At 46.0% G+C, this 17,662-nt stretch overlaps 1 protein-coding gene across 1 annotated transcript in view; it reads left to right on the top strand.

Annotated features, from left to right (window-relative positions):
• The window catches only part of MAP3K7CL (MAP3K7 C-terminal like), a 68,948-nt gene that overhangs the window by 10,506 nt on the left and 40,780 nt on the right, over positions 1 to 17,662 (top strand). Inside the window, exon 3 of the mRNA XM_074983451.1 lies at positions 11,125 to 11,186. Coding sequence (XP_074839552.1) covers positions 11,125 to 11,186 — 62 coding nt within the window. The remainder of the gene's footprint in view (positions 1 to 11,124; positions 11,187 to 17,662) is intronic.

Here is a 17,662-nt window from a genome sequence, read left to right as displayed (position 1 = left end):
CCAGCCATAACTGGAGCCGGCTTCCATGGGGCTGGCACTAGGGCTTTGCTGGTGATGCCTGTGGGTCTGGGGCTGTGCCAGTGGCCTGATCAGGGTCAGAGCCACTCCATGTCCAACACCCGTGGGACAAGAGGCAATGTTGGTGCTCACTGGGCCGTGTCCGTGTCCAGAACTGCTGTGGCGAGGGCTGGAGCTGGCACTGGTACCTGCAGGCTCGGGCCATGTCCAGCAGCCTGGCCAGGGCTGGAGCCAGCTTCTGGGCCTTGCTAGCAGCCTGGCTGGAGCTGGCCTTCACAGCCATGGCCAGCAGTCCGAGCATGACCAGGATGGTGTCAGCCCAAAAGGGGCTGATGTCCAGGCAGGAGGTGGGAGGGGGAGGGCAAAAGTGAAGCCAGCAGCAGACTGGGTGGCTAGAGCAGGGGACCTACCTTTGTCCGGCAGATTCCCTCATTTGGGACCAGTCAGGTCCAAAAGGTGCCAGATGAGGGAGGTGCAACCTGTGTGCATTGTTCCCCTTTTGGCCATTCAATAGTAGCATTGGATAGGTCACACTTTACATAATTGTTTTAAAGCAGTGTATTGAAAATCTGTTTGGGGTTGTGGTTTTGATTTAAAATACAGTATTTTTATTTAACACTAATACAGCACGTTATAATAACCAATATTTGAAGTAATACTAAAAAGGTAATGAGAGGGTAGAGCAAATCTTACATCCATGAGGGGTACCATAGTTTAGAAATATTAGTTTGTTTACCATGACATTTGTGGTAGTAGCTTTTAGTACTGTAACTCCTAATTTAGTTTTACCCAAAGCAGTTCAGCGTACTTGGAAATCTTTCTCTGAAACTACCCATCCCTCCTGTCTGCCAAGGAAATTCAAAAACCTTCAGTAGTTCACACTGAGATGGTGTTAGGACAGCCATCTCTTCATTGGACCTTTACTGCATTTTATTTTACTTAGGAAAGATGTTGTAATGGCCTTTCCTCAACACCCCCCCCCCCCCGCCACGTTTAATTTTAATCCAACATCCAAGTGCACTTACCTGGGCTTGAAGAATGGAAATTGATAAAGATTTGCCAGTAATTTTGTGTGCGTGTATGCGCTTATTTTAGTAACCATTGTTTTTCCATACTATAATTTTTGGTAATTTTACTTTGTGCTTAAAATCTATGGTTTGTTTTTATTTTATTGTTACCAGTTGATATTTATTTTGTTTCATGCATATTTTGCTTTTTAAATGGGCCTTTACCACATGTGAAGTTTTTCTGCTAATAGACTAGCATTCCTTGACCTTTACCCTTCTGCAACATTCGAATCTGAAAATACAGTTTAAATGCCTTTTTTTTTTTTGGCTTAATTCAATATTTCTTTAAGAACACAAAGCTAGCAATGAGACAAACAATACAAGACAAACACACACAACATAATTTTCATTGCAAAAGTAGAAGAGTAGATTCATGGTATTCTTGTTCCTCATGTGGTACGAGTTTTTTTTATGAAGTTCTGAAAGACAAAAAGAACTATTTTTTTTACCGTCATTGGGAGGGGGGAAGATTATTTTTTAGAATACTTTTTTACAAATTTTGCTTCTAATTGCAGACTAAACAACAGAATTACTCCTTTACTTTCCTTTGTTTTTGTTTTATGGGCAGACCATGTTTCAATGTCTTCTACTTTGCAAGGGTTTAGGGTGAATGATTCCACTGTTCGCTTAAGTTTATTAAGTGGTGTACCTTAGTTGTTTTTCTTATGTATCAGACCAGACTTCTAATAGTTTTTCTGCTGTGCTAAGTTTAAAATTTATTGATAGGCGATATCTGGGAAGTGTTACTACTATAATGCTTTTTTTTTTGTTGTTGATTACAGAGTTTTTGTGTACTTCTATTAAAGTGACAGTCTGATTACTTAGAACCACCTAACATTATTTTCTGTTAACCTTACCATACTACTACTGCTGCTGTTTCAGTGTTTTTTATATTATTATGATTATTTTTATAGTATTTTTTATTAAAGCTCTTGGTCACTCCTTATTGCAGCCATGACTTTGGTCTTTATATTAAAATATATTGAACTTTATAAACCACTGAGATATCTTAAGGATTAAATGCTAAGTCCAAAGCCTAACAACATTAATTACTGCTGTCTGGCAAACAGTGTCTGTCAGTTCTGCAACTTTGAATGAAAAATTCAAATGTATTTTTAGCAGCATTATTTAAAAAACAAAGCCAGTTCATCTTACGCCTACAAAACTGGTTTTTACAAACCAGATGTTATGGTTTATGTCCTTAAAATCTCACATATTTACACTATATAATATATATGCATATATATATAGTTTATAAAATAATGTAAATATATACACATACACACATGCACACACACAGCAATACATACATACATACTTTTAACATTCCTTCTGCTGCTTTATTTTTACACAGCTGAACACAGCTGACATTCCCTTTTCTACATTTGGGGGGTGGTCATTAAATTCCAGTTGAAAACCCTTATGTTGTTTTAGTGAGCTTAACTAAATTGACCATAATCAAATTATTTAAATTAGATGTTTTGTTGCCTCCAGCTTTACAGAACATTCCTTAAGGAAAGGGACAATTTTTCTTCAAAATGCCTGCAATAAGAACAAGACTATAACATTTTGGCTACATCTACACTACAGTGATCTGTTGACAGAAGTCACTGTCAGAAGAGATTTGGCAAAACTTTTGTTGACAAATCACATCCACATACAAAAGTGGATCGAAAGAGCAATCTGCTCTGTCAAGAGAGTGGCCAGAATGTCCAGTCACTCTCTCAATAGGACAGCCAACTGGAAGCTCAGCAAACAGGGCTGCCTAGTGAACCGGAAGCCCTGTCTGTCAACAGAGGGCCCCTGGAGCGTCTACATGGCTTTTATGTCAACAGAAACTGTTATCAAAGGTGTTATCCCTCATCATGAGAGGCAGAATACTGTTAGACGTGCCAAGTGTTGTCGTCGGAGTGTTGACAAAACGCATTTTATGTGTAGATGCTCCATGAGTTTTGTTGACAAAACTCTGATTATGTCAAAAAACTCTCTAGTGTAGTGTAGCTGTTGCCTCTGACATTTCTGTTGCTTGATTTCCTCTATCCTTTGCAGAGCTAATTTTTTATTATTTTTCCAGATGACCATCCCATGTATTGTCTCAGGGATGCCTCTACTTAAATCTTTACTTACTTGTGTCACTATCCCCTTCAGAGCTCCCAGCCTGTTCTCCAGTCTGTTAACTGCCTGGTTGTCTGGACCTGATCCTGCTTTCCTTACTGAACCATCCCTTTCCATGGATACAGGTTTTTTTCCACTACCAATTGATCAAATAGGGTGAGCTCCTCAACTAGTCCTGATACCTCCTGGTGCCTTTTTCTCTTCTTTTTAGTTATATCTAGGGTGACTGTTTTGCCAGTTAGGTAGCGACCCTTTCTGACAGAAGCCACAGGTACTTTACTATTAATTCACTGTATTAGACTTCTTTAGGTTGGTTAGTTTGATTTAGTTTGCGCTGCTCAAATTCTTTATATTAGCCCCAAAGCTCTGTTTGCCCAAACTCTTATATTTTCAGAGTTAGGTTTCACATAGAAAATATCTCCTAAAACTCCTAAGCTGCGTCTACACGTGCATGCTACTTCGAAGTAGCGGCACTAACTTCGAAATAGCGCCCGTCACGTCTACACGCGTCGGGCGCTATTTCGAAGTTGAAATCGACGTTAGGCGGCGAGACGTCGAAGTCGCTAACCCCATGAGGGGATGGGAATAGCGCCCTACTTCGACGTTCAACATCGAAGTAGGGACGTGTAGACGATCCGCGTCCCGCAACATCGAAATAGCGGGGTCCTCCATGGCGGCCATCAGCTGGGGGGTTGAGAGATACTCTCTCTCCAGCCCTTGCGGGGCTCTGTGGTCACCGTGGGCAGCAGCCCTTAGCCCAGGGCTTCTGGCTGCTGCTGCTGCAGCTGGGGGTCCGTGCTGCATATACAGGGTCTGCAACTAGTTGTTGGCTCTGTGTATCTTGCACTGTTTAATGAAAGTGTGTCTGGGAGGGGCCCTTTAAGGGAGCGACTTGCTGTTGAGTCCGCCCCGTGACCCTGTCTGCAGCTGTGCCTGGCTCCCTTATTTCGATGTGTGCTACTTTGGCATGTAGACGTTCCCTCGCTGTGCCTATTTCGATGTTGGGCTGAGCAACGTCGAAGTTGAACATCGACGTTGCCAGCCCTGGAGGATGTGTAGACGTTATTCATCGAAATAGCCTATTTCGATGTCGCAACATCGAAATAAGCTATTTCGAAGTTGGGTGCACGTGTAGACGTAGCCCTAGAGATTTTCTTTCAGTGCCAAAGCAGAGCAAGAAACTGTAGGTTCTTCTCTGTTGTAAAAATATTTGCCCAAACTCCTACACAGTGCTTTTTTTCTTCTTTTTAAAGAAAAAAGAGGTGACAGAGCTCAAGCCCCAAACCACTCCCCCACTGCCCCCAGGCTTATCCCCCTGCAGCCCCAAACTGCCCCAGTTTAACCCCCCTCCCAGGCCCCCTCCCTGCTTCAAGTGAGTGCCCTCCCCCCAAGAACCAGGCACCCAAAACTCCCCCTCCCTGCTCTAAATTAGTGCCCTTCCTCTTCCCCAGAGCCAGGCACCCCCAGAACCAGGCACTCCCAGCCCCCATATCAGCTCTAAACCAATGCCCCCCACCCCCAGAACCAGGCACTCCCATCCCCTCTTCCATCCCTAAATCAATGCCCTCTCCCTCCCCGCTGCAGAACCAGGAACTCCCAGAACCAAGGAACCCCAGCCCACCCCAACCCCGTAATTCAACCCAACTCACTAGAGCTACTGATGGAGTTGGGGTTGAAGGCATTGCACCAAGCCACTGGGGTTGCACCACGCTTCCCAGGCCAGGGCGAGCCACAGGTGCTGCACCAGACCCTGAGGCCAAACTGGTCCTCGAAGCCATGCCTGGCTGCAGGCACTAAGGCAGCACGCACTGCATCGGGTGGCAGGAGTCACATGGCTCCTGGCTAGAGCCACAGAAGCCATGCGAGGGAAACGGGGACAGGTGCTGCCTCCTCCACTGCTGCCATTCTTGTCCCACCAAGTGGTGGAGTGCATGCATAGAGCGGCAGGATGGGCGCCCCACATGTGTGGCTCTTCTGAGTTGCATTCACCACACCTCACTTCCCTGTTTGCCTGTGACAAATGAGGAGTGTATTGGACAGTGCAACCACCCTGTGCAGCTCGGAGCTGCATACAAAATGGCAGCACTGAGAAAAAAGGTGCCAGAATGTTGTTCCACAGAATTCCGGAATAAAAATAGCCCTGCTCCTGTATCCTTCAGAGTTGAGTCTTAGATAGAAAATGCCACGTGAAACTCCTACACCCTTACTCCAGTGCCAAAACAGAGCAAGAAACTACTTTTCTTCTTCTTTAATACTAGGCTCACTACAATTGAGGATGTGCATGCCAGTTTTAACATGAATTGTCAGTTTTGCAATGATCGTGGTGTATGCCACATTCCCCCTTCCACAGTTCTTTCAGCTTAGGAGAAAGTATGCGATGCAGGAAGATCAACAATACTGTTCATGTTTTTGTGAAGTCCATAACACTTATTATTAAACAAGCCCCTCATGTTCCTATCCTAAGGGCAGGCAATTATTTTTCCTCTACTCTTTTACAAGTAAGGTAACCAAGAGGCTGCACAAGGTCATTTCAGGCATAACTGGAATAGAACCAAGGGCTCTCATATGACAGAGCCAAGTCTCACAGTCATTTAGCCACAGTGCCTTTTAGCAAGCAATGTCTGAACTTCTCTGTCTGTAAATACTGCTCTGGCCTCTAGACACTGCCCTCCTAGAGCCAGGTTTAGAAACCAGGAATCTTGAGACACAACATTCCACTGCTGCCCCACAAATAGATGTGTATGTAGTGCAATAGCAAGTGTGTGTAGTATCCTTTTTTAAAGGCTGCTCAACATATAGGTGGCATAAGCATATCTCTGTATGTGAATTAGTACTTAAAGATACGACAAACTCATTGCCAGTGCACTACACAAATATTTATGAGGCAGCAGCGTAATGTTGTGTTTTCCACTCCGAGCCAATGGTAAGGAGAATCTCATCAACTTTAGCTGGAGTTGGACTACACGCAAACTGAGATTTTCAAAGGAAGCAAAGCAACAATGGAAAATCACTAGAAATTGGGTGCCTAACTCCCATTTGGCTCCTTTTAAAATCCCAACCTTGTACTAAATGGCTATGTCTGCCCAAGAAGCCTCTGTTGACAGAAGTCACTTTCAGAAGGGATTTCCCAGCAAAACGTCTGTTTGCAGATTGCGTCTACACATAAAAGCAGATTGAAAGAGCAATCCGTTCTGTCAGCAGAGAGCAGCCAGACTGCTCAGCCCTCTCTTGACAGAATGGCTGACCAGAATATCGGCAAACAGGGTTGCCTGGTGAACTGGAAGCCCTGTACGTTGACAAAAGAGCCCCAGAGCATCTACACAGCTGTTTTGTTGACAGGAAACTGTCGAGAAAGGCATTATACCCAAAGGCAGAGAGGTTTAACGCTACCGGCAGATGTGCTGAGTTTTGTCAACAAACTGTTGACAAAGCACATTTTGTGTGTAAACGCTATGTGGGTTTTTCCGACAAAAGCCCGGTTTTGCTGTAAAAACCCTCTCGTATAGATGTAGCCTATATGTGGATAGGGTGAGCACTGGCTTTTTAAACCTTGCTTTAGTCTAGAGGGGTGTGTATGAATTTCTGAATTCAATAAAATTGCTGCCACTTAAGTTTTTGCCATTTATAACAGCTCAGAAAAGTTGATTTAAAGAAGTCTTAACCTAGTGTGACAGACAAAAAAGAAAAAAAAAAGCCCTTTCAGCTGTTGAGTGTATGCTAAGGCAGGCCCTTTATAAAATGTACTATGGTATGCTATAATGGTTCAGATACCAATAAGTTCTATTTTTAGTACCATTGACTCAATCACTTTGTGTTCAGAAAATAAGAGGAGAGCATCTGCCAATTAAAAGGATTTCCTCTGCAATTGTTTCTCTTTTAAGTTTCATCCTTTAAAAATTTATTTAAGGTATTTGGTTAATTTTTTAATTTGCTGCTTCTCTTTATGCTGCAGCTAGTAATATAACACTTCTAACACTTTGAAATAGTCATAAACATTCAAATAGAACGTATTTTAAAAATCTAGTGCCATTGAAACATAACAGCAGTTCCTGTTTCATTTATTTTTGAGGTTTTTGGCAAATTAAAATAATGATCGGTCTTTCTTACTGCTACTTGTAATGGTGTAATTGTCAAATATCAATTTAACTACTTTCTACAACTCTGATCCCATATTGCTTTCAAAGTGTTTTACAGCTATTCATGCAAATGTTCACAGAGCAGCTGTACTACTGGTCTGACTGAGTCATATTCCTTCGTTCCACTTGGCTATGCGGCATGATTCATCTTTCTTCTTTTAGAATATTTGTCTATTTTTAAAATTTGCACAAGAAGGAAATAGCAGCTTAAAAGTAAACACTTGCACACTGATGTGGAGTTACTTTATACAAGTGAAAAACTTAAATATCTTGTACGAGAAACCTCGTGGGTAGGTAGTAATGAGCTTTTTTAATATTAATGTAAGCTGAGCTCAGAATATTAATAATTGATTACTTATGTGGTACCTATAGACCAGTGTTTTCAACTGTTTTTATTAAGTACCCCCTTTAAAAGAAACTATAGGTACGCCCAAGTACCTACAATTTTCAGATGCACAATTTTTTTCTACCATTGCAACACATTTTTTTAAACAACTTAATCATAACAGTTAGTTGGAAGAAGTAGCCTATACACAATAAACTTGCCCTCATACTTATGATTGTCCAAAAAGGATGAAAAATTAGATGAACATAAAATAAGTTCAATTTTTTATTCATAAAAATGTTGAGAAGCACTGAGTTAATTTACCTTCTGGAAGAGCTCTGCCTACCCCCAGGGGTACACGTACCCCTGGTTGAGAAGCACTGCTATAGACTCTTTTTGTTGTTGCCCTCTTCTCGACTTCAATTTTCCTTAGTGTAGCCCTCACTTTTTTGTGTTTGTTTGTTTGCATCCTGTCCTGTGTGCAGTGCAGTATGAGTCATGGTAAGGCCAGCTCACTGCCCTGGATTCCAACTCTGTGTTAGTTAAAGCGAGGTTTTGACTATATGCTAGTCAGTAGATACTCTGCATAAAACAAGGTTGCTTATTTTGCCTATCCCCCACCACAATCACTGTCCTCCATGACCCTTAGAAGTAGGATACAGGGGTACAAAATATCTGGCAAGATATTCTGTGAGCAGATGAGGCAGTCCAGAAAATCCTATTGATTCAGTGAGACTCTGTGGGAGCACAGGGGTCTGCCAGCACAGAGCAGCTTGCAAAATTCTGCCTCAGCATTCTACTGTGTAAACAACTGTGGTTTAATTGTACTATTGCAAACAATAGACTGAAGACAAGTTAGTAACGAAGATGTGTAACACGATTCATAATAAATAGTGCAATCCAATCTAAAACTGGTAGTGTGACAAAGAAACAAGTAGTCCTTTAACACCTTTAAGGATTAACATATTTATATATCAGGTAATGAGCATTCGTGGGAAAGAATGGGGTAAGCAGGTCTTACCCACAAAAGCTCATTACTTAATGAATAAATGTGTTAGTCTTTAAGATGCTACAGGGCTGCTTGTTTTTTGTGAACCTACAGATTAACACGGCTTTCCCTCTGAGACTGTTAAGCCATGTCTACACTAGCAATTTATTTCGAAAATAATTTTGAAATAAGGCCTTCTTTCGAAAAGCATCATGATGCATCTATACACAATATAGGCTACTTTGAAATTGGGATCAAAGTAATGGGGCCACATTTCGAAGTCGTTCTTGCATTCCCGTATTCCTGTATTGGGAATAACACCCTATTTCGAAGTGTAACTTCAAAATATGAGTGTGTAAACACTCTGCGGTCTGCTCTTTTGAAATAGCAGGTCCGCTATGGCAGCAGCCTACAGGAGCGTGGAGACGCTATGGCCGCCCCAGGCAGGGCTTTATGGTCAATGCTGGCTACATTTAAGGAAATACGCACCCAGTGACCCATGGCAGGAAGCTGAGAGTGTACTAGAAGCAAGGCGAGCATGAGCTCTCGGCTGCACACCCTCCTCCCAACAGCAGGGAAGAAATTGCCACTTCCCCCGTGCCAGTGGCTAGTAGCCAGGAGCCCTGTGCCCCCACGGAAGACAAACACCTCCATGAGTGCATGGCCAGGTGGTCCCTGGGCCCCTGCAGGATCCCTCTCCCGGGCCTCTTCAGGGCCCCTTTCCCCAGCCCCTTGCAGGGTCCCCCAGTCCATGGCCTCTTGCAGGTCCTCTCTGCATGGCCCCTGGCCTGTTGTCCCCCTCCCCATTGTGCCCTGAGCCAGGCTTACCTGAAGCAGGACTGCCCCAGTGATGGCCTTGCCTACCTCAAACTTATGGCCGACAGACTGGTGGCTGTCTGCGGTGTCCAGCTTCCAGGTGGCTATTGCTACCCTCTTCTGCAAAAGGAGCATGGGCCGCATCCTGATGTCATGGTGCTGGAGGGCTGAGGCAAGCCAGTGGGACAGCTCCTCGAAGGTCTGCCTGGTCATCCTGAAGTTTTGCAGCCACTGGTTGTAGGCCCATTCCCCCAGCATGAGGCAGTCCCACCACTCGATGGTGGTGGGGTACACCCAGCATCGTCGAATCAGTGGGGTTAGGGGCTGTTGAAGTAGCCTGGCTGACAGCCCACAGCAGGGGCCTATGTGACTGGCCTTCCAGTGCTGCTGGAGGAGAGCCGCAAGCAGCACAGCCAGCAGGTTGGCCATGGCCTGGATAAACTCCCATCAAGGAGGTGCTGGGGAGGCTTGGTGCCCCTGATACAGCTCAGGTCCCTGCACAGGGTCTGCAGTGCTGCGGCAAGCCTTGCAGCCTGGAGCATATTCAGGGTGTGAGTGTTGGGCAGGGTCCTTTAAGGGCTGCAGGCCCTGGAAGATCTTGGCAGCCAAGTGACTCTGTCCATGGTGTTTCCTGGCCCCTTATTTTGAAAGAGCGGCCGTGGCTCTGTAGACGTTCTTTTTTGAAATGCTGGCTGCTCTTTCAAAATAGGGGATTTTGGCTTTGTGTGTTTGAATGCACAATTTCAAAGGCTGTTCTTTCAAAAAGTGCATTTCAAAAGGGTTCCTTTCAAAATTGTGATGTAGTGTAGACAGAGCTTTAGTGTGATGTTGACTCTAAGTATGATTCACATTTCTATTCACAATCTAGATTTTAATGAGCAGGGGTTTACACTCCAAAACTGGCATGATTGGGATTCATTTACACCTGTTTGGAAACCTATGTTAAAAAATCCTTGATTTGATTGAGCATAATGAATGAATTAACCTCATCCCTTCAGGTAGGTCCTTCCAGGTCAAAGTAAAGACACATAAGTAAAGCAATATGGAGAAGCTTTCACTGCTGCTATCTGTGCTGTATCATTCCTTTGTAGCTACACAAAAAAACTTGTGATGTGTTTGATGGGTATTTTATTTACTACAGGGGAGAAACTTTCTCAGATTGTTATTTTAACCCTCGTATACCATAGTAGAAAAGTCATTTTCAAGACTGTTTAGAAGTCATACCTATAATTAGATTATGATGTGCTAAGGTAGCCTCTCTGGAAGGTGATGAACTCTCTTTAATGAAGTCAAAACCTTGGTGAAGAAATGGGTGTGTAAGAGAAACCTAAATTATTTGTACTGTAATTGAGAAGCAAACGAGAGAAATTGTCTGCATTTACTGATTGATTTTATTGCACTATAATACATTCTAGAAGTGTGACTCTGTTTAAATGATTGTAACACAAAATAAGGCTCCAGTTCTACAAAGTCTTAACTTTACGCCCGAGAGTAGTTCCACTGAGTTCAGTAGGACTATGCAAACATACCAAGTTAAGTGCATCCTGTGTTTTCAGGATCAGCATATAAGGGACAACATGCATGTCATACTGTGTCAAATGAGCAGGTGAAATGCCTTTATAAGTAAGTTATCTTTCACAATGTGTGTTTACATTTTAGATGATACTCCTCCTGAAAACACCTTTCCTTTGGCTTTTCCAGAACTGGAACAGCAACTTCAGGTAAACGTTTATTTTTATTTTAAACTAATTCTATACTATGTAGACTAGATAAAAAAAAAATTGGAATATGTTTGTACAGCCATAGTTAAGTTACTGTGAGTGTTTCAGTGGCGCACATCCAACGTCTAAAAATTTAATGGGACTGCACATTTGCATGGAGAGATTGGTTTGAATTTTCAACACAGTGCAGCAAAATGTGGCCATTGTAGCAGTTTACAGGCTTTTTATTTTCAATTATTTGTGTCCATGCCCTAGCAGGGCTCATTCTGCTGCCATTGGAGTGAACAGGAGTTGCACTGCTGATTTCAATGAGAGAAAGTTTGTGCCTATACTCTGTGAGATGGTTTAAGGTCCATATCCAGTCCAAGATAGGCTCCAGACAAGATACTTCACTGCAGCCTCAAATCATTCAGTGAAGCAGCAAGAAAGGGCTGAGATACAAAGGTTTGTCTTGCATTTCACTTCTATGCTTAAGCTTAGTCCATCCTGGTCCCAGGTCAGTCTCTAGCACAATTTTAGAGCAGGAGTTCTTAACCTTATTCTTTCTGAGGTGCCATCCAGCATGCTATTAAAAACTCCATTGTTCTCCAGGGCCATTGCATGGTTTTCTATGTAGAAAAGGCAGGCCTAGCATTAGGGGTTACCAAGCAGGACAATTGCCTGGGCCACACACCGCAGAGGGCCCCGTTAAGCTAAATTGCTCAGACTTCAACTTAAGCCCTGGGTCTTGGGCTTGGAACCTCTGTCTTCTTTGGCTTCCTGGCCTGGGTCCCAGCCTGGCACCTGAAATCTGTTTGTGTCCATTTCTCCAAGATGCCTGGGGCTCCTGGTTAAGAACTACTGAATTAGAATATCCTGAAGGTTACCCTCACTTAGGCTATTTGGTCAACAGCTCCCACTACGGCAATCAGGGAATATCAGGGTGTAAATGTCGCAGCCAGGCTCCCTTTGTCTCAGCCACACTTTCAGCCTAGAAGCTGCTGCAGTGATGGCGGTATTGCCTTGCTGCTCAGTAAGATGGCTTTGGGGCTGTCATTTGTGGTGGCAAGGTTAAAATCAGATCATTTATTTTGGTCTGTGGAAACTCAGGAGTTTAACAGTCAAAGAGCTAGCTGTTCTTGAGGTCAATACCTTCTAGAGTAGCTGCAGAATGATGACAGTTTTGATTTTGATGGCTGCTTCAGATATCTTTCCCAGGAGAACTCAGGTTCCAGTGAATGACAGCAGGCATCCTGTGACATTTAAATGCAAAGCCAGGGGCTTTCCTTATAGAAACTGGGAAGATTTTCAAAGTGGCTATGTTGTCCAATGATATTTCCTTAGCTTTCTTCTCTCAATGAAGGAAATGATGCCAGAGTGCCATTGATCTGGAGAAAGCTCAATTATTGTCCTGCTTCGAGTGGTCCCCGTGGGTGCTCCACAGTAGGTGTCGGCCTTGCCCCAGCGCCGCAGATTGGAAATTTCCAGCAGTCTCCATCGGGTTGCGCATGCACCGATGCTCGTCGGTCCTTCGCGCGCTTATGGTCACGTGCACGATCCAGTCCCCGCCAGTTCCTTCTTAACCGCCAACAGCTGCAGATGGAATCCATTCCGGCTCCAATGCCTGAGAAAGATAAAATCTGATTTACTTACTGTTAATAGTTATTAGTTGATAGCTTAGTTATTATAGTTGAAGTTGTTTATGTTAGATGTGTATATAGTTAGAAAAGAGAGCAAGGAAAAGTACAGAGGTGGCTGCCTCAGGCGGGTCTGCTATCTTGAGGCCCCGAACGTTGTCTGTTATCTGTTACTGGACTGAATAACTGTTAAGTGCTCTATTAGCACTCAAAGACTTTAACGTTCGAGCAATGTCCTCGCCGGAGTTTAAGAAATGTGACTCATGCCGTGAGGCTATGCCTGCCTCAGATGGGCATATCAAATGTATCTGTTGCCTCGGGGAAGCCCACGTCCCTCAGAAATGTCCTCACTGCTCTAAGCTTACGGCTAGAGCCCGAAAGGACAGGGAAATGAGGCTGAAAATGTTCCTGTTTGATAAGGCCCTCCAGCCTGGACCATCGGAGAAGCCTCACAAGGAGGGATCCTCGGGGTCGCACAAGAGGAAGGCAGCTTCCCTAACCTCCTCTGTGCAGAAAAAGAAGAGGCTTTCACCAGCTCGATCCCTGCCAGTAACTTCCATGAGCGGGACGAGAGGAGCACAGGGCCCAAGCCCGCTGGCTTCTCATAGCGGGAAGGCCGTGGCTCATGTACCCGTGCAAGGGCCTCTGACCGTTAAGGAGTCAGCACCGAGGGCCCTGCAGGCGCCGGAATTGGTGGCACCGGCTCCCACAGCTCCGAGCCTTGCGTCACCGACGGCACCAGAGCGAGGGTACCCGGCGGAGCCCAACGGTGCCGGAGGAGACTACCCGCATGGCACCGCGCACAGCGGAACCGAGCACGGCAGCGCGAGCAACGGAACCGAGCGCGGCACCGACTACAGTGCCGAGGTCCCCGGCACTGGTGGGAACACCTACAACTCAGGAACGGGGAAAAGCGAAGACCAAGACCCGGCACCGCAGTCGTCCTCCAGAGGTCATTGCGTTGCCATTATCACCTCGCTCTCCCCCCAAGATACACCGGGCAGCAACTCCAACAGCCTGCCTTAGACCTCCATCTCTGTTCCTTCAACCACCATCCCCCTGGCTCAGACATCTTTCACCAACCTCCAGCAGGGATCCCTATGAATACTATCACAGAGGATCCCCGCCATTGTCAATATCATCTCAGCGATCATGCCCTTCCACGCGTCACATCTACCCTTTCCGGTCGTGGTCCAGGTCCCCATCACCGGGCCCTTGCCCCTGTTGTTATGGCCGTCCTTACCATACGGGACACGGGCACAGGGGGTCTGGATCTCGGGGTAGATCCCCGTCCACGCCTCGCCAACACCCCAGCACACAGTCTCACCCTGAGGGAACATTGCAGCTTTCCCAGCCAGAGAGTGCTCCAAAGGACCTGGACCCCCATCCAGACCCCTCAAAAGAACAAACATACAAACAGAGTCAGGAACCTGAAGATTTAGAGGAGATGTATCATAGCGACGCCTCCTCATCCTCCCCAGATGAGGCAGTTGTCCCTGGGGATCTCTCTCCCCCGGACGACCTTAAACAGTTTCAAGAATTGTTCAAGAGGGTAGCACAAACACAGGACGTTCAAGTAGCAGAGGTGCAGGAGAAACATCATAAGCTCCTGAAAAATCTGAGACCCCCGGCTTCATCCAAGATCGCCATCCCATTAGATGAAGCGATTATGGAATCGGCCACCAACATAAGGCAGACTCTGGCTTCCATCCCTCCTACAAATAAGAGGGCAGATAAGAAGTATTTTGTCCCAGTAAAAGGCATGGAATTTCTGTTTAGCCATCCACAGCCGAATTCCCTGGTGGTCGAATCGTCGCAACATAGAGCCAAGACGCCCCAATATAGGTCGGGGGATCAGATAAGGACACAAGGAAATTAGACCTACTTGGCAGAAAGGTCTACTCCTCATCTACCTTACTGCTGCGGATGGCAAATTATGCTGTTCACTTGTCGAACCACAATTTTGACAATTATTCCAGACTTACGTCCCTCATGGATTTTCTTCCAGAGGACAAGAAGCCGGTCCTCAAAGTGATCATCCAAGAGGGCTACGCAGCCTCACGAGCAGGAGTTCAAATTGCCTTGGATGTAGCGGACACAGCGGCTCGTTCCACAGCCACCGCGGTAGTAATGCGTAAGGAATCGTGGCTCCAGACGTCTGGGACTCCCAGAGATCTGCAATTAAAAATCGCAGATCTTCCTTTTGATAGGCAGAAGTTATTTGCAGACTCAACCGACTCAGTCCTACACTCCAGCAAGGACTCAAGAGCCACACTTAGGACCCTGGGTATATACACGCCCCCCCGTACAGGAGGAAGAAGTTTTACCCACAGCAAAGGCGTTGCGCTTACCAGCCACAGCGTACTCAATATCAACGGGAGTATGACCAGGGGCGCCACCAACAGCAACAGCAGTACAGGGCCCCTAGACGTCGCCCCCAGCAGGGTCGCGCACCCTCTGGGCAAACCCTGAGACAGCAGGTTTGACGGGTACGTCGGGGACTGCAAGATCAAGACCGTCTCTCGGTACCAATCTCAACACGTTTCACCATCAGCTCAAACCGTTGTACTCTCAATGGCAAAGCATCACCACAGACAGATGGGTATTGGAGATTATAGCCACAGGGTACATGATCCCCTTCCAATCACTGCCACCACCGAAACCTCCCACCAGGTCCTTTTTCAAGGACCCCTCTCACCACACAAAGTTAAAACAGGAAGTGGACCACCTCATGTTCATAGGGGTGGTGGAGAGAGTACCAGAACAATTCCAAGGGAAAGGCTTCTACTCACGGTACTTCCTGACAGAGAAAAAGGCAGGAGGCTGGAGGCGAATCCTGGATTTACGGGCCCTCAACCGGTATTTGCGCAATCAGTGTTTCAAAATGACTACAATTGCTTCCATAATCACGGCACTGGATGATGGAGACTGGTTTGCAGCCCTCGACTTACAGGACGTATATTTTCATATAGCAATTCATCCGGCACACAGACATTTTCTCCGGTTCACAGTATGCAGGGAGCATTTTCCAATACAGAGTTCTTCCGTTCTTTCTCTCTTCAGCACCCAGAGTTTTTACCAAAATGCTGGCGGTAGTATCAGCGTACCTACACAGACAAGGTGTCTTCATTTTTCCATACCTAGACGACTGCCTGCTGAAAGGGACCTCAAAAGCAGACGTCTTACGCATGATACACATCACTACAAACACATTTACCTCGTTGGGCCTAATCATCAACCTCTCGAAGTCAAAGACCGAGCCCATGCAAAATATAGAGTTTATAGGGGCGCGCATAGACTCTACTACATCAAGGGTATACCTGCCCGATGCCCGTTTCCACGCCATCAAATCCCTGGTACAAGTAATAACGTACAGCCCCATGGTCCCAATCCTAACATGTCTACAACTGTTGGGGCACATGGCGACCACCACGTTTGTGGTACAGAACGCCAGGCTGCACATGTGAGGCCTGCAGCATTGGTTGGCAAGCGTTTACAAACCAATAGCCCATACCATCCACAGGGCAGTATCGCCCACAATGGAGGTGCAAAGGTCACTGGCATGGTGGGCAGACCCCAAGAACTTACTAGTAGGGGTGCCTTTTCGCCAACTGCAAATTACCATTTTTCTCACGACAGATGCATCCCATACGGGATGGGGAGCGCACATCGGCAACGAAGTTACTCAAGGGTTATGGTCCCCCATGGAAAAGACACTGCATGTAAACATACTAGAGCTCAGAGCAGTGTTCAATGTGTGCAGGCGTTTTCAAAATTACCTGCACGGCAAAGTAGTCGGGATAAATACCAACAACACCTCCACCATGTTTTATATTAACCGACAAGGAGGGGCCAGATCTCATGCACTCTGCACGGAGGCTGTCTGGTTGTGGAACTGGTGCATTGCCAACAATATAACCCTAAAAGCCTCATACTTACCGGGTGCCCACAACATAAAGGCGGACCAACTCAGCAGACGCTTTGTGCTCACGCACGAGTGGCAGATCCGTTCCGACCTGCTCCGACGAGTGTTTCACAAATGGGGGTTTCCCCAAATCGATTTATTTGCCACTCACAACAACAAGAAATGCCCCCAGTATTGCTCCAGAGCGGGCATAGGACAGGGATCCTTGGGGGACACCTTCATGATCCCATGGAAGGACCCTCTACTCTACGCGTTCCGTCCCGCAACACTCATCCACAAGGTTTTGGAGAAAGCCAAAAGGGAGAGAGCACACATGATACTCATAGTCCCAAACTGGGACCGACAGCAATGGTTCCCTCTGCTCCTGCGCGTGGCATGCCGCCAGCCACTTCCCCTACCAGCAGTACCGGACCTTCTCACGCAGGCTTGGGGGTCCATAGTGCATCCACATCCTCAAGGACTCCGCTTACAGGCATGGCTAATCCATGGCTCAGCGCCTTAGAGAGCATGTGTTCGGAGGGAGTGAAACAAGTCCTGGAGTGCAGTCGGAGGACCTCCACCAGAAGGACTTACGAGAAGAAGTGGACGCGATTTACCTCCTGGTGCTCTTCCAAGCAGTTAGCTCCTCTGGACGTCCCTATAACTGTAATTCTAGACTACCTGCTGGAGCTCAAACAAGACGGACTCTCCCTATCCTCACTAAAGGTCCATCTCGCGGCTATATCAGCTTTTCAACACAAAGAGGAAGGGCCAACCATATTCGCTCATCCGGTTGTCACTCGGCTCCTAAAGGGGTTGGCAAACCTATACCCCCCTCAGAAACCGCTACCGCCGTCATGGAGTTTGGACTTGGTCCTCCACATGCTGTCGGGACCACCCTTTGAGCCACTGGCCACGGTCCCCCTCCCGTTACTTACCATGAAGACAACCTTTCT

This window comes from Carettochelys insculpta, chromosome 1, assembly GCF_033958435.1.
Source record: "Carettochelys insculpta isolate YL-2023 chromosome 1, ASM3395843v1, whole genome shotgun sequence".
In the NCBI taxonomy this organism is placed as follows: domain Eukaryota; kingdom Metazoa; phylum Chordata; order Testudines; family Carettochelyidae; genus Carettochelys; species Carettochelys insculpta.
This window is presented reverse-complemented; position numbering and strand designations above follow the sequence as displayed.